At 42.7% G+C, this 27,014-nt stretch overlaps 1 protein-coding gene across 5 annotated transcripts in view; it reads right to left on the minus strand.

Annotated features, from left to right (window-relative positions):
* Positions 1–1,541: 1,541 nt before the first annotated feature.
* Positions 1,542–27,014, minus strand: part of GFPT1 (glutamine--fructose-6-phosphate transaminase 1) — a 42,323-nt gene continuing 16,850 nt past the window's right edge. For 2 of the 5 annotated variants that reach the window (XM_054997472.1, XM_054997474.1), the window contains exons 9-20: positions 26,848–26,901; positions 22,834–22,939; positions 21,731–21,894; positions 20,870–20,965; positions 19,982–20,079; positions 19,283–19,403; positions 16,327–16,487; positions 10,487–10,601; positions 8,376–8,503; positions 7,772–7,939; positions 6,137–6,298; positions 1,542–5,262 (exon numbers count right to left, since the gene is read on the minus strand). In XM_054997472.1, the coding sequence (XP_054853447.1) occupies positions 5,218–5,262; positions 6,137–6,298; positions 7,772–7,939; positions 8,376–8,503; positions 10,487–10,601; positions 16,327–16,487; positions 19,283–19,403; positions 19,982–20,079; positions 20,870–20,965; positions 21,731–21,894; positions 22,834–22,939; positions 26,848–26,901 (1,418 nt within the window). In that variant the 3' untranslated portion in view covers positions 1,542–5,217. The remainder of the gene's footprint in view (positions 5,263–6,136; positions 6,299–7,771; positions 7,940–8,375; positions 8,504–10,486; positions 10,602–16,326; positions 16,488–19,282; positions 19,404–19,981; positions 20,080–20,869; positions 20,966–21,730; positions 21,895–22,833; positions 22,940–26,847; positions 26,902–27,014) is intronic. The other 3 variants (XM_054997473.1, XM_054997476.1, XM_054997475.1) reach the window with 3 other exon arrangements.

Here is a 27,014-nt window from a genome sequence, read left to right on the forward strand (position 1 = left end):
GAAACTAGCCTCACCCATGGGAAAATTCAGGACTGGAAAGAGGTTTGGGTTGCACAGAAGCAAGGAGGCTGAAGGTAACGGATTAAAGGAATGTAAAGGCAGGGTCAGTGGAGAATGACTCTGGAAGAAAAGGGCAAAGGAGGTAAGCCTTTTAGAGAGTGATCTAATTATTTTTAAGACAAGGAAAACATTTCTCCGATTCAATGTGAGCAGGAGGACTAGGCAAAACTTCACTTGGGGCCTGGAGTCAAGAGGTGATGTGTACTGTTAGCAAAAAAGAGCTGGAGATGCAAGAGAGGGAATCAAGGAAGCTTTGTGTTGCTAGTTTAGACCAGTAACTTCTAGCATGGTCTCATGCCTTACTGAGGCCTGGGAATAAAATCCTGGCCAGTGAGAAGGTAACATTTGGCACTAACAGGATTGTAAAAGCAGTTGAAGCCTGGAGTCTGACAAGGAAGGTCAGACTAAATACCCTTTGTGTGAGGAAAAAGGAAAAGTTTGCCCTAACAGGGATAGTTTTAGATTGAAATACTTTTGGTTCAAGTACTTAAGTGTGAATGCCAACACTAATTTTACACAGACGAGATAGAACTGGGAATGTGTTGTTGGCAGACGAAGTGGGTAGTGGAGATACCCCTTCAACCAGTGAACAGGGTTACATCTTTTGTAGAATAATTCCTGCCCAAGTGTCTGAAAAAAGGGAGTTTTGGCTCTTAAATGGATCCTGATCCAGAAGAGTTAGCCGTGTTAGTGTGTAGTCACAAAATAGTAGAGTCCATCTGCACCTTTAAGACTAACCAACTTTATTGTAGCAATAGCTTTCGAGAACCACAGTTCTCTTCATCAGATGCATCTGACAAAGAGAACTGTGGTTCTCAAAAGCTTATGCTACAATAAAGTTGGTTAGTCTTAAAGGTGCAGATGGACCCTGAGTCTGGTGTAAAGGGAAAAGAGTGCTGTATTGAAGTCAGAACACCAGATCCGTAAAGTGAAATCTATGAAGAAATCTTGTTAATGTAACCTAAGTCTGAAACTACAAGCCACTCACTTTTAGGAACTGTAAATATTTAAAACTAAGCTATAAGAAGATTATTGTGCCTAATACTTTTGAAGTATTCTGTTCTACAATCAAAATTTACCTCAGCTTTTCTTTCACAGCCTACCTATATACCAATCCTGCCTGTTTATTAAACCTGTTTCCTTCTGAACTTTACTCAGCTTCTAGTGCCATTTCATTTTAAAGAAGATATGAGCTCCTGCTTCTTCCCTTCCAAACATTTGGAATGGGATATAAGCCAAAAATATGTGTTAAGTGAGACAAAAAGACCTTTATACCCAGAGACACCTATCAGAGGTTACCCAGCCACAGCAAGCAACTTTATCAGTTTTGGAGGGATGGAGTAGGGCTTTTACGCCATAGCTGCTAACAGCTACTAGTGGTTGCTGTTCTCATTCACAAGTGGCCCTGCGACTTCTAGGTATCTCTTCAGTAACTTTTGTTCTAGGAGGAATATTAAAGATGCAAAACTTTCAAGTCAAAGTTAGGCTGGACATGTCTTTTTATTCAAAGGGTAAGATACAAAAAAGGTAAGGCAAGAAACAAAAATCTAATCAACATACATCTACTGACAAAGTTAAAACTGTGGAGTACACAGCACAAAACATGTACTAAATGGTCCCGTAAACCAAGACAAGCCATGTGTACATTCAGAAGAACAAGCGCAAAAGAAAAAGAAGCAGAGGTAAAAAAAAAAAAACATTTGCCAACTTCAGTTTTACACTTAACTGCCTTTATTCAACATCTTCAAATAAGGGCTAGTAGTCGGGTATGTCAGTTGCATTCATTAGGGGGAAAAGATGAGGAAATTGGTATCTAACAAAGGGTTCAATCATTGCCACAACAAATGCACTAATGTCCAAGCTTTGGTGAAATGTTGAATTCTTAAAGTTAACCCTAACAGACTTGCTAACTTCTGTGTCTGCGATGTACAAAACAAGGGGGAACCTCACATGGAAAGCCATGCCAGGAAAGAGCAGCAGCCTGCAAATTCTTGGCTCCTTCCTCTAACATCACTTTCAGCTACATAAAATGTAACTTTCTGAACCACATAAATCCCTATGAGGTTTGAACTACCCATCTTGGACCAAGGAGTCTCTAATACACTTAAATTGAAGTGGAGTGGTGCCCTTTGCTAAATATATCCCGAAAAGAAACCTCTCCTATAAGGGTGGTTTGCAGCTGGGCTTCTTCAAAACTAGTCCAGCTGCACATCCCATCCTAGAAGAATCTTCAATGTAGCCCCAACAAGTAGAACAGACTTATTTAAGAAAGTAGCACTGTTCATACCCCTTGATGCCAGAACAGCCTCCACTCCCACCTAGGCTCTCCTACTGGTAGTTAAACTGTATATTCAATTACTATCCAGAAGGAAAGAGGTCCAGCACTATGTGTAGCATTTGCATCATGACTTGACAATCTGAGTATCAAATACAATCACGCAGCATTCAACTGTAGTTTTAATCTTTAACAGAACGGCAGTGAAGGCTGAACATAAGCATTTATGATTGTCTAAAAGTCCAGAAGGATATAAGATGGGCTACACCCTATCATCCTTGATCAGACAGATGTCCATTAATGGACAGTGCAGGAAACAAAATGGCTTGAGTGTTACTCGCCATTAGCATACAGAATGATGAAGGAGCCACATAATTGTCCTAATAAGGAGGCTTGGCAAATACAGGAAGCAAGGAACAATCTGATGTCCAAAGAAACTGATGAACAACTCAAAAAGAAATTCTGGGTTATTTGCAAAAACCTTGTCTCATTTCTGGACAGCTTGTACATCCTCTACCCTTCAGCTACAAGAAAAGCAGTAGTTCAAAGTAATGGTGTTCACAACCCTCTTCTACTTTGCCTCACTGATGTTTTGACAATCTTGCAAGGGTTTCTTAACCACAGGAAAGTCTACATGCATCAAATCACAAATGACACCACACAGGTGCCAAAAAAGGCATAGTATGGTCCTTTAGACAGCCTAAATATATCGTATTTGCATAATTCTCATGGAGTTTCAGAAGTGGACAGCCCCGCTGCAGCTCTCTGGCCTAGAAGCATTTTCTATAGGTCATCTTTGGTCCTATTATATTGCATTTCTTTCTCTTCTCCCTGCAGCTCTAGGGCATATAGTTAAACTGTATCTAACCCCTCTTATTTACTTTACAGGTATTAGCAGTAACTAGAAGAATATGCATCTGTTCTCTTTCTAGGAGATGTTTCAAGGGCAATGCTAATTTGTTCTCCACTGACTGGATTAGTAGTGTCAAAGTCCAAGCATTTTCTCACTTTTGGAGAAGCAAAGGAAGTACATACTCTACACCTTACATTCATTTTGACCAGTAAAATGTCCAACATCGCTCTAATTCTTCATCGTACCAAGGAAAAAACTATACATAGCAGCACACCAGAAACTTCTGCTTTTAAAATTATCATTCACATTAAATATAGCTGTTGGGCAATGGGCGCTTCTCTGCCAAGGTAGCTAGGAAGTAGAAATGGATTCCCCTCTTTTTTCTTAAGGCTTCTCTCAGTCATTAAATGATCCCAACCAATCTGATCATGCAGAGAACATGAGGTCATTTGGAATGGATGCGCGTGTGCAGGGGAGGCGATATGCCAGTGCTCTTGATCTTCACTCCCCACCCCGGTAGCACAGCAAAACAGGGAGTTTGCTGTGCTGCAAGTAGGGGCAGAAGATTAACAGTGGGGTCAGTCCAGTCCTGTTGTCTGGGAAAATAGGGATGCATTGTCTTCTTTCTGTACAACTGAGCGCCCATCAAAAAAGAGAAGGTAATTTTTGAATAATGTGAAAAACCACCACCACCTCCCATTTTGATACAGTGCTAGTTCCATCACCTGCCCTATAAAGATCCCTTCCCTCTTCATAGATTATAGAAAACAGCAGCCTGACCTAAGCCACTGCTGACAAAGAATGAACAAAGGGTGTCTGTTCTGACTCCTGCACAAACATTTATAGATTTAAGGAGATAATTTAGAGGAGAGCTGGAAAAAAAATGGGGATACAAAACATTTGGAAAAACCAGGTTTCTTTTGCATGGACTAATATACAGTTTGCCCAACAACTTCCCATGATAAAAAAGAAGTCAACACTGCACTGCAGGACTCGAAACATGGAAGATTCTTTGTGCGCTGGCAGTGATTCCTGCCCAGCAACTACCTGCCCAACTCTAACCATGCACAATAGTTGAAGCTCAGATTCCCTCGAGCCCTCGAGTTATGCAACCTTTTTTCTACTAATAAGACTATTTGGCACAATTTCCATGTTACCTTAAAACACAGTAAAAATCACTGTACTGCAAATGTTTCTTCTGAATGCACACAATGCCCTTGTTGGGAAAGAAGCGCCTTTAAAACCAAAGTTTACTCTGTAGGGGTAAAAGCCTGATTTTGTCTCTCCATCTCACAATGACAAGGACATGCACCTTATGGTGACTTTGCCACATCAGAAATGAACACAGGAATTAGCCCTCAGCCAAGACTCTGTAGGAATACTCAGGCAAAGCTTGTTCGTCAAAGATAGGGAGTGACTTCAGTCTGCTACAGTGTGTGTGGGGCTGAAGCCAATGCACAGTGGATCCATGTAGAACCAGGCTGATTGAAAGAATCCATTTGTGAGGGATCAATGCTGCTGTACTGCTTCTGGCAAGCTGCATGAATCTTTATTGCTGGAAGCTTTGGAGCACAGGAGTCCACAATCATGAAGGGCCCTCCAAGTCAGTCAGTCTCACCTGGTCAGTGAGAGGAGTGTCGAAGGGTCTCAGCATCTGTCCCCAAGACTTCTAGAGCTACTTTGTTAACAATTTCCTTCTTCAAAAGATCTTAACTGTCTGAAAGTCCTACAAGCTAATGCAGTAGAGATGCGATTTCTCACTCACTACAGAGGTTGGAACAATTCCACCAAGGTTTTTTTTAAAAGTAAACTGTAATTGGAAATCATCACTCAACAGTGCTATTGGCATAGCTACAGATTCAACTTTTAACTGTCACAAACGCAACAGAATTAAAGATTTATCGTACAAAGGGAACAAGATCTGATATCAAGGGGTCTTTTAAAATCAATGTCCTTCGGGACCACCAAATACCAAAAAAAAAAGTCTCTCGCTGATCTCTGCCAAAACCCTTAATGAGCAAGAGGTACTCTATTCAACTGTAACTGATTTTGCCAGATTTCTTGGAAAGTCAACCTGGAAAAGAAAAACAACACAGAATTCTCATGTGAATAAAGAGTACTGCAATGTTTTAGCACTGCCTGTATTTATACTTAACTATATATTACAGACATGAATTGCTCTCTCGCAGTATGATTCATAAGCCACCAAAATCAGTATTTAAACCAACTCCATCCCACTGAAGCCGACGGGCACAAAACAGGATTACAATGAAGAATTGCAGGCTTAAGAGGCTTGAGAAATGCAGGTCTACGCTCTTCTATGACAACTGCAGAGGGGCCAATTAAATGACTTTCTGGCTGCTTTACATGACTTAGGCTGTTCTTCATCAGCTCCCATCACCAATACAAGTGGTCTCTTATTTTCAGAAAGGATCGATCTTGATCCCAAGTCTTGCCCAGTCCTCCTTTCAGCCAAGACTTCATTTTATAAGGCAGCTACTCTTTCCCACAGCCTTTCCCCTTACACTGTGACCTGCATTTCTTCAGTTTCTGGTGTTAGTAAATTAAAATTAGTTTACAAGAAGGAAACAAACAAATGCCCCAAAAAATTGCCACTGAAGCTACACTCTAACTAGGCCGACTCTGGCTGGCACGTGGGCTGTTTCCTCATTCTGAATACTCAAAATGCCAGTATTTGGCAGAGTCAGAATTAAGAATGGCCTGCAGCAAAACTAGCATCCTATTCAGTATGTGGGGTCTATGTTAGCCCAAGGGATCTTTTGGATCCAGGAAATCAGAACTCAGATTCAAGTTCCACCTAAACAATCCTCTGTTAACTCTTACCAAGAGTGACCTCCTACCTGTAACTAGTATGAAGAAGAAAGACAAACACCTTTAACCTTCTCAGACAGGGTGAGCTACAGATATTGTAAACACAGACTACTTACATCATAGCCCCTGAGGACTGCAAGATGGAATGCCAGAAGCTGTAAAGGGATTACACTGAGGATCCCTTGAAGACAGTCCACTGAGTGAGGGACTTTGATTGTTCGCTTATTGTTTTTGATGGTTTCAATATCTTCCTTGTCACAAATCACAACAGGTCGCCCCTGGAAGAAGCCAAATCATCAAGGAAGATACTGGGAGGGGGAGTCATATTCTCCCCGCTGAAATTCAGTCAGTCAAGCACTACCCCCCTTGTGTTGAAGGCACAAATTATATTGTCACAATAATAGAGGACACCATTAAATTAACTGTGACTTCAAAACCCTAAGCTTTTTTGCTGCATCCAAGGATCACTGACTTACCCTCAGCAAAGGAATATTTTCCCATTTCATTTAGGTATGGTTCACTTTGTTATTCCAACAGAAAACAGCACTTGATTGACAGCTCACTCTGCAGTATTTACTACCATTCACTTGGTATATTTCATTTGTTGCTTAAAAATGTAAAGGCCAGTATAAAGAAAATAGCCATGAAAATGAACTAAATACCAAATACGTTCATTTTCATGGCTATTTTTTTTTACGCTGGTCTTGATACTGTGATACTCTCTTTCTTTTGGAATGAAGAAGTATAGGTGCAATGTGTTCCATTTCACTTTAAGTCATTAGACTCAAACACAAATTGCCAGTCATTAATCTGAAATCCTGGGTCTTCTCTTCCTGCTTCCAAGTAAACATGCACAGTGGCTGCTGAACTTCCAAAAACCAGGGGCACAATACTGCAGCCCTTCCAGGATCCAGTAAAACCTCAAGAGAATTCCAGCTCTTTCTTTCGTTATGTCTGTAAGAGCTAAACTAAATGGGATGTCTAACTCATGGCTGCCACGGTTTCACTGGAGCCATTTAAAGTGTTTTTAAAATGCCACAAGGGTCTGGTCCTGATCAGGCCCACGGTAAGGCGCTCTCCCTCCAACGTGCCTTTTAAAGTGCCAAAACAGCTGCGTGTGTGCGCGCACCCCCCATCCTGAGGTTGTTTCGGCAGTTTAAAAGACATCGGATTAGGCCTCATTGGTTTTTAAAAACACTTCAAAATGGCGCCCGTGAACCTCTGGAAGCCAAGAGTTCACCAGTACATTTAGTTTGACCCTAAATCTCACATGATGCATAGAAGGCATTTAGTAATCTCAACAGTTGTATTTTTAATACCTGCCTTCCCTAATAGAGATGCAAACTACCACTGTGACGGCTGCCTCCATTTTGTCTAGCTTGGTTCCCAGAAACAAATGCAGGAAGGTTAAAATACTAACAGGAAATGCAGGCTGCACACTGTGTGTGTGTGTCTTCTGCCTGCCCAGTATGTTCTGATCTGACCAGATAACTGAATCAAAGCCAGCCATTTTGGCACAAATTCTGTTCCTCGGCAATCTAAAAAAATAGTGCCTACCATATCCTGGTCCAGAATTAAAGCAAAGTGAACTGGAATCAATCATGGAAGTAAGAAACGGGTGCCTTTTTTCAACTATCAGCTATAATTATATTTCAGTTTCCCCCATCTAATACTTTATACCTGAGGAACAGCGCACTTGCTCCTCTCTGTGTGGGGCTTGGAAAACTGCAGCATTAGCCACATTCACTCACCTGCCTTGCTATAACTTGCTGCAAAGCATTCTGGCACTTAGCATATGTGTTGTCCCTCATGATGATCATGATTACAGGCATCAGCTTATCTACCAGGGCAAGAGGTCCATGCTTCAGCTCACCAGCCAGAATACCTTCTGAATGCATATATGTGATCTCTTTAATTTTCTAGGGAAGAGCAGCAGAGCATTAGTACCTGCCACACTAAAAATTAAGACTCACAATGAAAGATTTTATATTCATCCCAAGATGGATTTGTGAAGGAAGAGGGGACTAGGGGATAATTTTAATGTTTGCCTGCATACCTGGCAAGTCACGGAGCTAAAAGTAGCACTTCTTAGCCATCAGTAAGGGCCCCCATAAACCTCCTTCTGAGTGGTTGCCAGCCTGATTGTCAAGCACAAAATTCCAGAAACTTGTTTTTAAAGAGTGCTTTCTCTGTATTCTTGTCCAACAACAGGTGTATTTATTTATACCCTACTTTTCTCTCCAATGGGGACCCAAAGCAGCTTACAGTTCTGCCCTGCACTTGTCCATCTTGCACTCAGAAGTGAGGCCCTGGTGAAGCCCCTTCATGCTACGAAAGAAAAAGCAGGCCACTTACCAGAGCACCTTCCAGGCATGTTGCATAGTGATAGCCACGTCCCATAATGAGGACAGACTTCTGGTGGTAAAGCTCTGTGGCCAGTTTCTGGATCTCATCGTCCATGCTCAGCACTTCTTTAATCAAGTCTATTATGAGGAGCAAATGGCAGACAATACACAAAACACACACAAAATTACACAGAGAGGGATACTTACTTACTCATCTCATTGGTTGCAAGCATTTGGGAAGATTTGTTTTTGTACAGGAAAACAAAACTGTTTACTATATTTAAACCCGTAATAAAATCTGCACGTCAGCGTGTGGCTTCAGAGTCTGATCATAATCAGATGCTTCAGAAGGTTTTAAAGGGACCTTTCATCAGCACTGAGTATTAAGATCAGAGGCTGGTTTCCTAAATTGCCCAATTCAAATCTAAATACCACTGCCATTGCCTTGATGGTGGAATATGTGTATCGTGGCCATAGCATCATGCCTCTTATAATGATTAGAAACCAAAGATATGCATAGTTTGCCTTGGCTTTTTAATATTCTGCTCTCTTTCATACACTAAGCTTTCGTTTACTGTGTCCAACGAAACAAGGAGTCTGCCATGATGCTCAGCAGCCTTTGACAGCTGGTAGACAGGAGCTACTGCAACAGGTTTCCCCCAGTACTTGGCTTTCCCAGCCACTCACTCCCTCCCTCCTTCGTATTGGGGCTCTGTTCCATGTACCAAGATTGCTATATGCCATACACAGGTGTGCCTTTGGATATTTTTAACCTGAAACGGTGCCTCAAGTTCCTTGTCTCAGTTCAGAAATACCCAAAATGAAGCAAGGCACTCCTGAAATTCAGGAATTGTGTTTTTTTTAACTAGGGCTGTTTTCAATGGGTGGTAGAGCTGGCCTCTGGACAAAAATAAGGTCTAGTGATACCGAATATTCTAAAACCCCAAAAATTTACCCAAAACAAGCTTCAGAAACAATTCTGGAATTTTGGAAAAACCAATATAATCATGCCCTTTCTGAAATATTAATTAATCAAATAAAACACCTTCTTCCTTTCCCTTAGGTAAGCTTGCTATCACCAGAGGGAACTTCTGGGACCCCTGGTCAGCACCTGTTCTGAACTGCCATCCTTTTCCCTCAGGCCACCTCTGGTCAGATCTGGTTCTCTTATCCCTCTCCCCCCTTTCCTTCTCAGTTAGAACTGTCCTTTCAGCACTGCTTCCTTGATAAGCATGTCCAAAGCAGCCTAGGCATGAGATCTTCCAAAGAGATCCAATTTCAGTAAACCCAGAGATCAAAGGTTTAAAAGCTTTATTAACTACACATATATTGTAGAAAGTACAGATATTTGTGACAATCTACAAGCAGAGAGAATTAAGACAGAACACTAGTAAAACAACAGAAACTGTAGTTGCTGGCTAATCTATACTTATAGAGCTTATAAATCTTTTCCTTTAGGCATGTGTCCAAGACAGACATTGCACATCTCCCATCTGTCCCCTGCCATGGAACTGTAGATGCCTCCCGACACCAAAGTCCTGACTTACAGCTGCACCCTTGGCTGCCTCATTTATGGACTTGTGCTCTAGTTCAAGGGTTCCTTTCCTGGGCCATTCAGAACTTGGGGAATAGGTTCAAAGATTCCCTCCAAGACAACCGTTGTTCAATCAATTCAAAAGTACAGATTAAAGGAGTTTTGCTTACTGGACCAAAAACCATCCTGTGTGCAACTCTGTGCTGAACACAAAGGGTCAAGAGGGCCAGGAATAATTAAGCAGAATAATTGACAAACTGGCACAAACAGCAAATTTGTCCTGTCGATTCTGCCTTTCCCAGCTTATTCTTCAGAACAAAAGTGACAGCCTTCTTCCTGGAACAAACCATGGGGATCTTATTCCCATTTCAAATAGATAAGCTCGTGTTATTCTGAAAACTATTTACCCTTCCCTAACAGCAACAACTGAGATATGAAGTCACGATTGTCTGGAATAATCTGTCTCTAATTCCTTTTCATGTCTTCTGATATCAACAGTCACAATTCAGTTATGTACTGAAGTCCCCATTTGCCTTGCTTCAAAAGGGCCCTCCTCTATCATCTCACAGCAGGACATATGTACATACCTGGCAACAGCTTGAGGCCTCGCATTATTTCTTTCCGTCTTTCTTGCATAGAAATTCTATCGTCACACATCATGAGAGCGAACATCACTAATGAAACAAACTGGCTCGTGTAGGCCTAGGGAAAAAAGCATTACTGTGAATGGTTGACAAAATCTCCCCAAACATTTCAAGTTACCTGAAACTTACAACATAAAGCAAAAGAATTCAAGACATGCTGAAAGCTTATCTAACTCTGATCCTGGCACACCCCAAGCATTGTGAAAATAAATATCACTCCCTAAGGTAACTGCATTGCCACCTATGGGGTTACTTATTTTACTTCAGGGCACCAGGAATCACTCCAGGCATTCTGGCTCGTTATCATACCAAGTCCTCCCAACACATAGCTGATCTACACATTCAGCTAAATTACACGGTTGAGTAGCTTGGAAGACATTTTCCTACTCTGCTCCAGACAGTGTTTGAATATAGGGGCCAAAATGACAGGCCCAGAGATATGATTCTCTGCTACCCAAACGTTGCCTTCCTCCTCATGAAACAGTAAGTGGGTGGGACTGAGCCATGCAATTCGTCCATAGGATTCCTATAGTCTCGTAGCAAAGTAGTGTGGGAAGTGCCACATAGAAGCAGCTCCTACACTGGTCGCAGGAAGAGTGGATGAAGCCTCAGGAGGCCTCCAGTGGGAACTTCACTAAGCACCTGGAGCATCTTGGCAATGCAAACTCAACTCTCAACTGGAAGCAGTTTAATTGAGCAGAGCTCCACGGATATAGATCACATACATCATCACGTTTGCCAAACTATAGGGGCTATTTTCCATAAACTATGAATAGCTATCAAGCACAGTAACTGCTTGGAAGGAATACATCATTGTGCCATGACCTCCATTAATTGCCTTTTTCATCAGCCTAGCCTAGACTGTTTCCCTGAGTATTGTCAACTCATTATCATAAACAATGATTACACAGTCCAGTAAGTTGGAGAAGAATGCTATGTTCCACATCTGGTAGTTTTGGCACTCTGCCAGCAGGCTTAGGAGCACATAAAGTTGCATTCTGAAGTCCTGCCTCTAATAGAAGATACAACTCGATACCATCCCAGAGCAAAACGAACACTGTAAAGTATTTCCGTGAGCTGCACACATGCTAGTGGAATGCATGTTGAGGACTGAGTGCTGGCTGTGGAGCAGGCTCAGCCTGCTCAGCCCAGATGCTCATTGAGTAGTGGTGGGCATGCTGCTAACTGACCCAACAGGATTATGAAGATAAATTGGAAAATGCCCATGTATTCCCTGAAGGAATGAGTGCCTGGGAAACTAACGTGAGATAATAGATTAGGTTCAGATGTAACATTAAGCCATGGTTTAATTAAATTAACCATAGTCAACTGGTCAGCCAAATGCAGGCAGTGGCATTAGTTCTGGTTAGAGTTAGATAGTTTATTAACCACAGTTAAGCTTAATCATGGTTTCACATAATGCACAATTGTGGTACCTGGGCAATAATGGCCCAGAAATGAAACTGCTCGTTTCTGCCTGTCCATGGTAGCACACTGCCTCTCCCCAACTTTGTCTCTGAACCTAGAAATTCTCTCTTTAAGACCCAGCAGTGCAGCATCCAACTTTAGTTTATCCCTAAGGACAAACTCAATACCAATGAAGCACTGACTATTCAGCACACTGATTGTGCAAGCACCCTAGCTGCACTTACGCCACAGAGAGACAAGTGGCTTTTGAGGCCAACTGGGCTGCTTCTCTGCATTCATACCGACTCGAGGCTTTCTGCTGCTTTTTCCTTGGGGGAGAGGGTGAGCACCAAGAAAGCAGAAGGAGATGGAGACTTTGAAGGGCAGCCGTGAAGTAACTAGAAAAGATCCTTAAGGATAAGAATGTGTTGCTCAGGACCAAGATCAAGATAATTCATACTCTCGTACTCTCCATTACTAAGTACGGATGTGAAAGTTGAACAACGAAGAAAGCTGACTGGAAGAAGATTTATTCAGTCAAAATGTGATGTCAGAGGACTGTTTTATGGATACCATGGACTGCCAAAAAGACAAATAAGTGGGTTCTAGATGAAATCAAGCCTAGATTCTCCCTAGAAGCTAAAATGACTAAACTGAGGCGATCATACTTTTGAGAAGACTCCCTGGAAAAGACAATAATGCTAGAAAAAATTGAAGGCAATAGGAAAAGAGGAAGACCCAACGTAGACTCAATAAAAAAAGCCACAGCCTTCAGTTTCCAAGACCTGAGCAAGACTGTCAATGACAGGACATTTTGGAGGTTGTTAATTCATAGTGTCATCATAAATCGGAAGCAACTTGATAGCATATTACAGGTACTGCATCACTCAGAGCACAGAAGGGACAGTCGGGAGGGAATTTCACTTTGACTGTGGGGAAGACGATGGAATCAGTAACAGATCAGTTTTCGTAGTTATTAGCATGGAAATCTGACAACTTGCAGGCTTCCTTTGCTTGTCTATGAGAAGCGTATGTAGCTCAGCAATTGCTTGATATGCCAAGAACTGCTACCATGCCCTTGTGTTCCCACCAGCCAATGGCAGGTGAGTTTGACATGTGATGAAGCTTTGCCCTGAGTTGGGCAGTAGAAAGCAGGCTACAATACCATCCAGGTCACTGGAAGGGAAGTGGAAGAAAGAGTGACGGTACTTTAAACCAGGAATTGGTAAAACAAAACAGGAACTGACAGTCATCTGAGCACCAATGCCTTGTTGCACAAACTAGCCATGGTTTCATTAAACCATGGCTTACCTTTATGTATGAACCATCCCAATAAATGCAGGGCCGACAAAACTCATCTTTGCATAAAGACTACATATCTGGGCAACAATCCACCTGCACACACACAAACTTTGGAATTTGGGAATGCTGTTTATTTCTGCCCTCTTTGCCTTGGTGGTGGTGAAGGTTTACTTAAATATGCTCTTGGTAGACTTTGTGTTCTTGATAGTGCCTTGGGTACCATAAAGTTCTCCCTAACCTCCACACTATCCTTCCATCCCCACATGGACCCTGAGCTCTCATCTACACAAGAGCCTACAGTTACAGCAGAAACTTCACTGCATGAAGCCGTAATGGGCGCATGACTGCTATCCAAACTACCAGAGCCTGCTTCTACCCTGAAGGAATGAGTCCCTGCTTGCCTGACTCCCCACCCCAATCATTTCCCCAAGTGCTAACGTGCTCTAGTAATACTTTTCCAGGGAGGATCTAATCATAGATTACCTCAGACTAAAAGCCCTCAGAATGTAAATGATGGCAGCTTACTTGACCCTCTAGGGAAGCAGAAAATAGGTTTAAGAAACAGATTCTGCCATTTTTAACCATGTGTGTTGTAACACAAATATTTTCCAAAGGCTAATCTAGACAAAAAAAAAATTGGACCAGTGGCTGCAATGAAATCCTTTCACACCTGAATCAACAAGTGAACTCATACAGTTGTAGCTAATTTAATATTATGGCAATTCCTCCACAACAAGCAGCTGTTGCCCTAGCATACAAATCTGGGACAAGGCCAGCTATTTGTTAAATATGCCTTAGAAATTCGAGGAAAAAAGGGAAATAGCTTCATTACCTGGGAGGGGAGGGCAAAGACAAACTCACCTAGGAGCCTGATTGGCATCTGATTAAGAGAGATGGAAGGAAACAGGGAGGGAGAAAAGGCAGCTTATTGTCAGGGAACTGTACAGGGAGCAGGAACACCAAGAAAGGGGAGCCAGTGGGGGTGGCAGCTCTCTCTAGATACAGTTCATACAGGAATCAGCAGCTGAAGGGCTCTGGGAAGCATCAAGCCCCAGTTAGAAAATAGGAGGCTCCCCCTCTCTCAGACAAGGAGAATACCTTCCATATCACCCATAATTGTTTGTTTTTAACCAGAGACTGATACAGGGCAGAGGGGATACTTGCAATAAGTCCTCACAGAGTAAAACTTAATACCAAGTACAAAGCTGGTGGAACTATTCACTTGTATGAAAATGTACCTTAAGGGATTTAACCAAGTATTTTGCATGCCACATGCTGCCTTCACTATTATTATCTGTATCCTGATCTCACCCCACACCACAGATACAGCAGCCTCAGACATCTGGAAAAGTTCCCTCAAAGAAATAGAGAAAAACACCGGCAGTATTCCAGGAATGCTCCATGACCAACAGTGCAGATTAATATTTGTATTGGTTGGCAAAGAAACAATCTTTCCTTTCCCAGCTAATAGGTATTGTTTATGTAAGCTAAAATTCTTAAATATAACTAGAAGTCACACAACATAAAACAAAAGAATGATCCAGCTGCAGAGGAGAGGGGGAGCTGTGCAGGTAAGGGAGGAGGGAAATGCCATGGCAAACATGAGCAAGAGGAAATCGTACATGAACATAGGCAGGAAAAAGACATCTGCAAGAAAACAAGCCTTGATATAATACTGTAAAGTAGACTGACTGAAGCAGACCGACTGAAGTAAAGACATTTTAAAACACGCAGCATACAACTTTTTTCAGTTGCAAAACGTCACAATCGGACAGTTGCCAACACAAAAAAAGCCCTTTCTCCTGCAAGGTAAATAAAGCAATAGCAATAACAATAGTTCCAACAATGCCAATTTACTCCTTATATACAAATAAACTGATGCAATTTGGCAAACGGGAATTTGGAAATCAATACAAAACGTCAACCACTGATAAATTATCCAGATTTGGAAATCTCAGGTAGAAGAGAGCTAGCATTAAAAATGACAGAGCTTCTGTGCCATCACCCTAGCTTCCTTCCGTTCATGTTTCTGCAAGGAGTAGAGAATGTGGCATAGGGAATCATACACCTTGGGATAAAGGTGCCATAGGTTTAAAAATCAAACACCATTAAAAGGTGTTTTCTCAACCTAATTTACCTTACTGGGTAGTTTGAAAAAGTACACAATAAAAAACTTTCCCCAAGTATGTCTCCAGGTCAAGTCAACAGACTTATCTGTTAGGTCAGGCCGCTTTGGTATAGTGGTTAAGAGTGGCAGGACTCTAATCTGGAGAACCGGGTTTGATTCCCTACTCCTCCACTTGAAGCCAGTTGGGTGACCTTGGGTCAGTCACAGCTCTCTCAGAGCTCTCTCAGCCCTCCATCCCCCAGATGATTGTTATGGGGATAATAATGACATACTTTGTAAACCGCTCTGGGTGAGTGATAAGTTTTCTTGAAGGGCAGTATATGATTCAAATGTTATTATTATCATTTACCTTGTTCTTCCAAGATACTTATGGCCCAATTTAGATCAGGGCTCTGGTGCACAGAGAGGGGGGACTTAGACCTCTTCCCTGCACCATTTTCCCCACCTGAAACAGCTCCAGGAAGTTACTATTTTGCACTGTTGGGAAAACATAAGCTATGCATTAAGTTTCCCCCAAAACATGTTATCATTACACATGTTTTCCCAACATGGCAAAGCAGTAGGCTGCTCAGTGTCTGGAAAACTGTGTGGACTGATCTAAGCTCATCTGTCCATAGTCCTGATCAGAACTGGGCTTGCATAAGCCTTGGAAACACAGAATACCTGAAGTCTGGTGACCTGACTTCAGGAAAGTGTACTGTACAGTTCAGCCCAGAAGATACGCTGTCACTGAACAGTGAGATATGGTGGCTCATACCACATCCTCCCCAGCTTGCAAACCTCTCCTTGAGAAAATTTTCATTTTATAAATTCCAATATGCATTCAAATATAGAATTCCAGTGTGCAAAGTACATGAACAAGATAGTCAAACCTACATTTATTCAGACAAAAATTAGACCTTCTTGGTTGCAGATTAGCATTTCTGGCTATATAAGGAATGCTCACCTTTGTGCTGGCAACACCAATCTCTGGTCCAGCATTGATATGCACTCCACAGTCTGTCTCCCGGGATATGGAGCTACCCACAGTATTTGTGATTCCTACAGTGAGAGCTCCTCTCTCCTTACAGTATCGAAGAGCCATCAAGGTGTCTGCTGTCTCACCTACTAGGACAGATGGAAGTTGGCTGGTAAAAGTCCTGAATGTACTGTATGACAACAGCCATGTACTCACGGGCTCCTAATTTTCAAGAATGCTGCTTTTGCTCAGTTCCACAAACAAAAAGCTCCCAGGATACAATAATAGGGCAGAAACAATTTCAGTGACAGCTGCGTTGTAAACGAGAAGCACATGCTGACTGGGGAATGGGGACTACAGATATTATCTGTTTAAGATGCAATACCACAGTGGAACTGTTTGGTTGGAGTGTTGTGAAGTGTTAAATAAATGAGGTGTATCATGCAAACTAAGGAGACAACCCGGTATGAATTGTTCAGTGCATCTTGTATTCCCTTGAGCACAAGTACTAAAGTTCACTGAAATAAACAGGACTTGAAATCCGTTAACTGGTATGATCAGAGAATATATTTTCCTGTTGCTGACTCTTCTACATAACCCATTGCCACACAAGTGATTTTTGACAGATCTCTGCATGTGCATATAATTATTACATGCACACACACAACATAGAGACTTACAAGGAACTTAGGATCTAAATTTGCAGCTTACAACTAAAGTTTAATATTAAAATGCAAAATTCTGCCTTTCCCCTTGGTGTTCTAAATGTACTTTGCTTCACTGCATTTACACAGATTTTCCTCTTTGGTATCAATGTTGTTCCAGGAATGAGAAATGCATTTTCTTCAGGAAAACTTGGGTGTGTCATATTCTTACTATTTTTATATATAAATTAAAAAACTTACAGAATCCATTTTGGGCACACAATATCATTAAATTTCTTATCTCCAACCATACCAATAAACTTTTCTTATTGAATTGAACAGATTTTAAGACACAAAACATACCACTGAATGGTTCCATTTTCAAAATACATGTCAAAAATCAACTATTAATAGTGTAAGCATCAGAATTATTTCACAATTTAACTTAAACGTAAGAACCCATTAGGGTGTGGTATAAAGGGAAAAGTAAACTATCTTCTGGTGTATCACCATTGCTTTTGGTGCTCTACAAAGAGGAAGTGATTTCAACCTTAAACTTTTCAGTGAATGTATACCCCTGGGATCTTTATGGCTTGTCATCGCTAGAAAACGTAGTATAAGGTGGTCAAATGCTTACAATGGTTTATCCACATATTCAAACTTATTTTTGTTTTAGCCTGTTCAGGGTCCTTTCTAATGTATGGTGGTGGAAAGTGCAGTCAAGCTGCAGACAACTTATGGCAACCCCTATTGAGATTTTCAAGGCAAGAGACTAAAAGAGGTGGTTTGCCATTGCTTGCATCTGCATAGCAACCCTGGTCTTTCTTAGAGGTCTCCCATCCAAATCTGTATTCAATTTTAATACAGATAACTATGAGGTATATTCAGGGCTCATTTGGAGGGGGAACACACAGGAATGCCATTCTGGTAGTTCCCCCAACAGTCAGGTGACTTTGAAAAATTTTGGGCCATTTAGGCCTCGATTGGGGCAGAAACAGCCTGGATCAGGTAGGTGCCGGGTGCCGGTGCCATTTTTGGCCATTTGGGGCCTGTTTCGGCCGGGATCAAGGCCAAAACTGCCAGGATTGGGTCAGTGCCTGGTGGGGAACCCCTCCCCTGCCTGGCACCGACCCGATCTGGGCTGTTCTGGGCCTGATCCAGCCCAAAACGTGCCCAAAATGGCCATTTTGAGCCCCTTTCAGCCTGGATTGGGGCCAAAACGGCCCTGATCGGGCCACTTCCAGGTGGGGGAACACTCCCCTTTCTGGCAGCAGCCGAATCCTGGCCATTTCGGCCTGGTCAAGGGTTGTGGCATATGCTAATGAGTTATGCTAAGAGTCCGAGCAGCTCTTTTTCTACAAAATGACCCCTGGGTATATTAGTCTCCCAAATTAACTTAATAGGGATGTGATCTGCCCATATCATATATTCAAGCTTGACTTCTTATATCCAAGTTAATGATGTTGAGGTTCCAAAGAAATTTATCCTAGAGTATGTATTGTGTGGCCTAGAAAGGAAGTCTACTCCTGTATTTCTGGGTTTGTGAATCACCAAGGATCTATTAAGTTATATGCAGTCATATCTTTCAAAAAGGTGTACGGAAGTTTACCAGTAAAGGTCTTTTGCTTAGATATATCCAGTTGCAAATTAGTTACTTCATTAAAGTCTTCTCTGATAATCTTGAATGAAATAATGAAAAAACTGAGTTTGTTTTTAGTTTATCGGTGAGAAACTGGAATTGCTGCCTTTAAGCAATATATCCTGGTGGAGATAAGGATATGAATTTCATGACCAGGCACTCAGCTGTTCTTGAAAGGCTTAACCAAGACTGGGGCAGCCTTGCCAGCCGTCTGGTCAGGTACTGGAGATCCAGGAGTGGACGGTTCCTCCCTTCTTCTCTCACCCTTCCGGGGGATGGCAAGGCACTCTGTTGACAGAGCTAGGTACTCAACACTTCAGGTGCAGGCAAGCTTCGGCCTTGCTTTTCTCTTGCATGTGCCATGTTATCAATGAGCTCTAATTATAATTAGCACCAGATCTATGCCTAGTTACTTCTAAAAATGAACTGTCTGTACAGCAATGGGATGGTTAAGAAGTACTTCATACTAAAAGATCCTGAAAGGAAAATTTCAACTAGACATGTGTTCCTGAGCTACACTAAATCACAACCTTCCTCTGCAGTGTCCAGAATCAAAGACTGTGAGTTTTTCCGGCTGTCAATCTCCTCTAATAAAAATTGTTCTTCTGTTGTTCCATTCCAACCTTCTCCTGTGAGAACACTTCCAGGACACAGGCCTTACCTGACTGGCTGATGAAAAAGCATACATCATCTCTAAAGACTGGAGTGTTTCTGTCCAAGAAGTCACTGGCTAGTTCCACCATGACAGGCAATTCAGTCAATTCTTCCAGCACTTGACGAGTCTGGTGAAAACAGAAAGAGGAAAATTACTAACATCTCAGCCTTTGAAGCAACTACTTCATGTGGCAAACCCCAGGGGGAATATCCATTTCTTGCCACCAAACTCCATCCTGTCATTATTGAAAAGGAAAAAAGGAATGTTGTTTGACTTTTCACTTTGGGTACCCTGCCCCAAAAGTCACCACATTTTCAGCACTAAGACTGGTCAGGCACTCCCACAAATGGAGAATCATTTCACAAATGGACACAGAACCACCACCAGGAGGCAGTTCTTACACTTCTTCTAACTCTCCTTTCCGTGCTCAGACTGATAATTACTCCCTGTCTGAAGTAGCGTACACCTGAATGTCACTTAGTACAGTATTCTGTTTTCAAAACCAAATGAACTAATGCAATCACCAAACAAAATTTTCAATTGTTGTCTGGCCATACAGCAAGTCCAATCTCCAAACTATGCCACCTTGGGGACCCTATTTGGGTGGGAAATTGGCATAACGTTGTTTTAAATAAAATAAACTATCACACTAACTTGTTAAATATGCTAGAAATGCTATTTAAGAATTCAGGGCCAGCCACTTACTGCGACTGCAGCATGGTAACTTGTCCCACAAGCAATAAGGATTAGACGTCGACATCTCTGGATTTCCTTAATGTGATCTTTCAAGCCCCCAAGATTTACTGTCACAAATATAGACAAAAAGTTTAGGTATTATTTCTAGCACAGAAAATTGACTGAACAAAATAAATGTACCAACAATGATTTTCAAGGTTATTTTGAAGATTTAAAGACAATGAGGTGCTATACTCCCACCTATGGGGGAAGGACCAATGTAATGAGTTTCAAGAGATATCATCGGAGGAAACAAAGAGAGGGGAGTGGGAGGCCCTGTTTATTGACTGTCAAGCAGCTTAGTGCCCTGATCAGGATAACCCAGGCAAGCCTGCTCTTGTCAGATCTTGGAAGCTAAGCAGGGTCAGCCTCGGTTAGTAACTGGATGAGAGACGTCCAATGAAGACCAGAGTTGCAGAGGCAGGCAATGGCAAACCACCTCTGTTAGTCTCTCACCATGAAAACCCTACCAGGGGGTTGCCTTTTCTTAATTTATTTTTTATTTATTAAACCTGATGGTACTCTCTACCACCACCAGGGAGGTTAGTATCACGCCCTACCTAATGCATAGCTTGTACGAGGAGATGGAGAAACAATGGATGGGTTTTCTCTCCCAGATGTAGGGGGAAAGGTATGTTTTCTCTAGCAGGAATAAAAACAATTTGGGGAATAAAAACATAGTAGGAGAGGAAAGGGTTAAATGCCAAACTCCTAAAGCAATCCCAGAAGCTGTATTTGCAAAAGAAAAAAAATGCTTAAAAGTATATATTAAGAATTATAACATGCAGCTCTGAGTCACGTTTTAATAGGCACTTCATATATATTTATCTTCCCCCAATTTAACAAACCTCAGCTTACCAGTGTAGTCATCAAAGTTTACTCTTCCTCTCATCGTGTTAACAACAGATTCTGGCTGCTCAAAAATTTCTTTCTGCATAAATGAACTGAAGTTACCTTTAAGAAACAAAAGACACACTATGTGGGAAACAAAATGGTCACTTTGATTCTGTGGATAGCATCACCCTAACACGATACAGCATAGTGGGGAAAACCCACTTCACTGTCTTCCAACATGTAAGGAGTATGCTAGAGCTGAAGGCCAGATGCGTAACCCAACTACCCTTATGATGTGTAGCATGCTAGTTGCTCATGAGGAAGTTACAGTCAAGAACACAGAGCAGTGAAGGATAAACAATGAACAGTGACAGTCCGTAAAAGATGGGTGGGACGGCTAGAGCAGCTTGAAAAAGTCCGAGTTAAAAATTGAGCCTGAACAATCAGGAAGCAACAAGGAGAGTGAAGCCAGTCCCAGTCCCCAAAGCTATTACTTCACAGCTCACTGAGGACCAATCTGGAAACTAACACCAGTTACTAGTAGGAACGACACTTAGTACTGCTCTCCATTCTTAAATCCCACGTGGCAGGAAGTGGTTGCCCATTTAAGTGGAGGAAATCCTCAAGTTTCCTAAAGTGTAGTGCCATCCTCCACCCCCCGCAACCCCCATGGAAAAATAAAACTTGCCAGAGATATGAGGAGGGAAAAACAGCACCTCTGCCAAGCCCCTCTTACACACAGCCAAGCCTGGCTGAAAGCAAATGAAGAAGCTGTGGCTGGGAGGGCAAGTACACGGCATGCCAAGGAAAAGAATGATGCAAGGAAGACGGAGCCTCTCTGAGGCTAAAAACTAAGTTTGGAAAGTCCTGGTCACAAAAGCGTACCCTTCATGATCTGCTGAAGCTCCATCTGCAGGGTCTGAACAGCCCGGCCAGGATGATCACCAGCCGTGCGCTTGATTCGGTGGATGGAAAGACGGCCATCCACAACAGCTGCCACATCGTCATCTTCCAGAAAGATCACTCTGTTAGTGTGTTCGATAACGGCACTGTAAGAAAGTTGAGAATGGAGCCGAATGGTGGGAGTGAGAGAGAACCAAAGGCAAAGCCAATGGCAGCCACTGAGGACAGCAAAAGCAACCACTGTAGATGACATCAGTGCCTGTAAGTTTTATCAAGAGCCCTGGGTCATTTTAGATCAAAAGCACGTGATCATATGTACCAGATAGTGTACCAGATGCTAGAGGCGTTCATGAACGAGGTTAATGCCAATAAGACCTTTTCCTATTGTAACACGAGACAGCATATGTTTGTTATGCCAGCTTCCCACCTTGCCTCTGAGGATTTCAGAGTGGCATCCTCAGATCCCCTGCGAGGTAGACCAAGCACAAAGTCTGCCGGGGATTCCCTGTTTTCTACATAGCTGTCATTATTATCCCCACAACAAAACACCCTGTGAGGTGGGTGGGGCTAAGAGAGCTCCTAGAAGCTGTGGCTGACCCAAGGTCACCCTGCTGGCTTCAAGTGGAGGAGGGGGGAATCAAACCCAGCTCTCCAGATTAGAATCCCACGCTCTTAACCACTACACCAAACTGGTGCACAACACGGAGCCTGATAGTCCTGCTCTGAGCTTACTGGGTTAGTTTTCTATCTGCAGGGAACATTCCAACGTGGGATGCTCCCCTACAACCTGAAAAGGCAGAATCCACTGTACCAATTTTAGGGCTCTGCCACCTCATCCCCATCTCATTCTCCTGCATGGGTCAACCAAGCCTAACCCTCAGGTGATATGCATGTCTTTGTCATGCACCTGTAGCATAAACTGCATATTAATTATGAACCTATGGTTCGTGTTACACTCTCCTCTCTGGTCTTCACTGCTGATGTAGCACTCTGCTGCATTATCCCTTTACTCAATCTCCTCCCTGATACCCAATGTGGAAAGAAGACACAGGGCCATTCTTGCTCACTAAGTGGGCGCCACAGACCTAGCATCAGAAGCGAAGTAGTACTCCACAGCTTTCTCTTCAACAGGAAAAAGGCAGGTGGTGCTGTCAACACGAGAGAGGCTGCAACTTCCTTTCTTGTCTTTACCTGAAGTGATGGAAAACTTCATTAGCTGCCATAACCATGTGCACCAATTCAGAGCAAAAGTGTGCACATCCCTTGGATAGGATTTGCCCAAAGTCACCAAGTCACAGTACCAACATGAAGCTTTATTTATTTAGAGATGTCATTGGCATAGCCCACCAAGAATATTTCCTGTGCAACATCTACTGAAAAGGAAGATATATTTTATGTGTAAAGCACAAAAGGCCTTTCAGTGGATTGTGCTTTAGTGAAGTGTGCTTTGGCTAAAAATGATGGATGAGAAATGGTTGAGTGTGGAAAAGGAATCCCCCCTCCAAAGATAACGTACTGATTTTTGAGAGCAGATTAATCCATGCAGCCAAGTTCAGGTCTTAAACAGTGCAATTCTGAAGAAGCTTAGCACGTAGCATGTTAAAGTCCCCCTTTTCTCCCTTCTTACAGTATTAGAAAGCTTTATTAGTTGTGGTCCAAGAGGCTGTCATTTCAAACATCATCACATCCACAAACACACTAGGTGGACTCAGGCAATTTACTCACTTTCAGCCTCAGTCCCCAGTCTGTAGTGTGGAGATAAAAATAGTGTCTACTTCATAAGGTTGCTCTAAGGATTACTATGATGATATATCTAAGTACTTGGAACACTAGAACTGCTAAGCAAATACTAACAGTGCAATCCTATGGAGAGTTACTCCAGTCTAAGTCCATTGACTCCAATGGGCTTAGACTGGAGTAACTCACCATAGGATTGCACTGTATATATCAGAATGAGTTCTATGCTTGTTGGCAAAAAACAACATTGAAAATCTAATTAAGTCAGAAGTTCCCAAACTGAGGTTCAACTTGGCCACAGCATTTTTTTTCTGCAGCTGTTAAGTCTGGTTACCTTTGAGGGCATAATCTTCCAAAACACTTATACCTAGATATTTCTGCTGCAGATAATTGGGCTTCTTTGAGTATACGGTTTATGAATCATATCTTAGCAGGAAGAGAAGATATTGCTCTGAAGTGGTGAAGTGTACATTTTTAGAGAAAGTAATGAGCTAAAGGTCTGTTACAAAGCCAGCCAACATTTTTTTCTAAAAAAGCTGTGATACCAGGAAGCTTCTCTCAATGATAAAGTTTGTGTAGGAGTCAAGAAAGCTAAAATATTCAGCTTGGCATGCAGAGCCATTTTTTTTAGTGTTCTAAAAAAGAACATTTGTATAGGGGTAAATGTTTACAGAACTATGGAATAAGTTGCTCTTCTCTTCAAAAACAGGGTGAACAAATGATGCAATCTGTCACCATGCCAAGCATCCATGCCTTTCCTAGCATTTGGCATTATTTCTACTGTCCAATTTGTTCTAATTTTGGCTTTGGTTTTCTGTTAACCTTCAAAAACAGCTATCAGTATTTAAAATAATTGATTAAACTAATTCTAAAGGGTGGCATTAAACCATGCTTTCATGTTGATACTGCCAAAAATAGTGAGCCATGTCCACGAACCCAGTTAAGACAGAGATCCTCGTAACTGCCTGCGGGGCTGCTTCCACATGGGGATGATTCTCAATGGTGCTCTTTTTGCTGCTGCGAATACAGAGGCATTTGCAACAGAACAGTGGCTACGCAGTTCTCCTTGCACTCCATTCACCCCAGCCCCCTGCAGTGCCATTCCACCCCCTGCTTCTAGAGGGCTTTTCAGGCTTTAAAAAATAATATGGTAGCCAAGCCACTTCCACACACAGATATGAAATGACACCTCTACTGCGGAAGCAGAGTAGATGCAGATGGGGTGGCATCCTCGTGCTCTGTATTGCTCACTGCTGTCCCTGCCCCCTAACCCTCTTCATATGGGCACAGAAATGCTATCACACCTTGTACACACCCCTTTCCTTCTTCACACTGAACTGCAACTAAAGAGACAGGGTGGCTCACCTATGAATAGAGGGGGAAAGCCTGCTAAAAGGTTGGAAAGAGGAGAAAAGCAGAGCTGAGCTCCACCATTTGGAAGACAGGCTTCTGGCAGAACTTCCACACAGAATCTCCACCTGCAGCCACCCCACATGTCCCCAAGAGCGCCGTGACTTGTGCTTGGAATCAGCATGACATCATGGTGCAGAAGCCCCCACCTGCTCCCGTCCACAGGCGGCAAAAACACTGTCTGGATGCGACCAGTAAATAATAACTACAAGGTTAAGTTACAGATATTACTGATTTTAAGTTAGCGTGGTATGTCAATTACGGTTTCTTAATGCCTGAAAAGCCCTCTGGTGGTAGGTGAGGGGCGATGGCAGCCACACGGGACTGAGGCGATGAAAATGAAGCTGATGTGGGCAAAAGCGCTTTCAGTGTAATCCCCCCCCCCCCCAAAAAGATCACACCAAACCAAGTTTAAGAAAAACTGCAGCAAACAGAAGGAAACACAAACTGGGTGAGGGGGACGATGTAGTATGGATGCTCCCAAAGATTTTTTAAAATCCACCCTATTGCCATTTAGATGCAGAATTAGCGCAAAACCTCCGTGTGGAAGCAGCCCAGGTTTCCAATTCAATCAGCAGAAGGCAGTGAAGTCAGAAGAAGGATCAGAGACCCTTTTGTTAAGTGAAAAGCCCCCAATACTTGATTACTGCATGCAGATCATTGCCAGGCACTGCAACGCTTTATTATGTAGTCACTGCTTTCCATCAAAACAATCTAATCTTCGTTTGACATCTCGTTCCTAACACAGACACAAAAACACCACTTGGTAGCTGAAGGCACGTGCAAGCTTACACAGGTGCAGAAATTTGCTTCTGCATACTTGTAAGGGGCCTAGGAAAACCAAGTGTCTGCCTCCACTTCCCCCAGGTTGGGGGTCTGGGGCTGTCACACCCTCTCTTCCAATCTGCTGACCTGGACTGGGTCTCAGAATACCAAGAGGAGGGGGAGTTGGCCACACCCCAAAAACCCTCTCTCTCCTGCCAGCCTTCTTTCGCTCAGCAATGCAAGAGAGGTCTGGCTTTTCTTCCCTGACCTGTCCTGGGTCTGCCTAATAAGGGATATCCTGTGGGCAGGTCTGCCCCATACTCCCCCAATCTTCTCTCGTTAAGGATGGGCCCGTGGTGAGCGAAGGGAATCCGGGCTACTGGCCTTCCTAAGTGGATCCTCCCCTCTCCTCTCCCACCCTCCCCTGAGGTTTTAAGAGGCTGTTCTGCCTGCCTGCACAGGCCCCGGGAAGCCCCAGCTGCTGGTGGTCTCCTCTGCCCTGTTCCCAGGTGCTGCCTGAGCCCTCCAAGTCTTCTGAGGCATGTGCTGACCCTGCCAGGTACTGAGGCAGCTGCTGGTGCATTTCCGAGTGTCACCTCACCCTAGCTTCTTTTCCCATAGCTCCTGACTGAGCTGCTTGCCTCAGTGGTGCCTGGGTGAGGATGTTCCCTGCCGAAGCCTCCTCTGAAGTGGGGCTGCCCTCTGGATACCAAGTATCTGCCCAAACAGTGGTGTTACAAGTTCATTCTCTTTTTTGGTCCATCACTATAGATTGCAGATAACCATTCAAACTGCCAATTGGCCAGTCCAATGGTGGTAGAGAGTGCCATCAAGTCATAGCTGACTTACAGCGACCCCGGTGGGATTTTCAAGGCAAGAGACGAATGGAGGTGGTCAAACAGATCTCTGCAGGCAATGCTCTCAATAGAAACCTCTCACAGAAGTGAAACCCAACTGATCCGCCTGACAACGCTGGTGCTCAAATGCTGTCAGGTACTAGTCTGACAGTGAAGAACCCCCAAAAAACAGAACAGCAACAGGTGCTTATCAGATGTTAAAAACAGGGACGAAACATGCGCTGGAAAACATGGAAAGCAAGAAACTACATGTTAAAGAGGCAGGGCGCATTTTAATTTATTTTCTATGATGTCGACAACTTGTAGAATTAAGTGTTATATCATAGGCACCTTCCTCCAGTTTTATGGATATTCCATCAAAAGAATGATCTACACATTGTGTGGCTGAAAGTGTAATATGGAAAACGATTTCAGAGTCATTGGCAACAAGACAAAGTTTAGCAATGTTAACTTAAAATTTAAAAAACAGTTCATACAATCAGAAGGCATATTTAAAT

This window comes from Eublepharis macularius, chromosome 14 (genome assembly GCF_028583425.1).
Source record: "Eublepharis macularius isolate TG4126 chromosome 14, MPM_Emac_v1.0, whole genome shotgun sequence".
Classification (NCBI taxonomy): domain Eukaryota; kingdom Metazoa; phylum Chordata; class Lepidosauria; order Squamata; family Eublepharidae; genus Eublepharis; species Eublepharis macularius.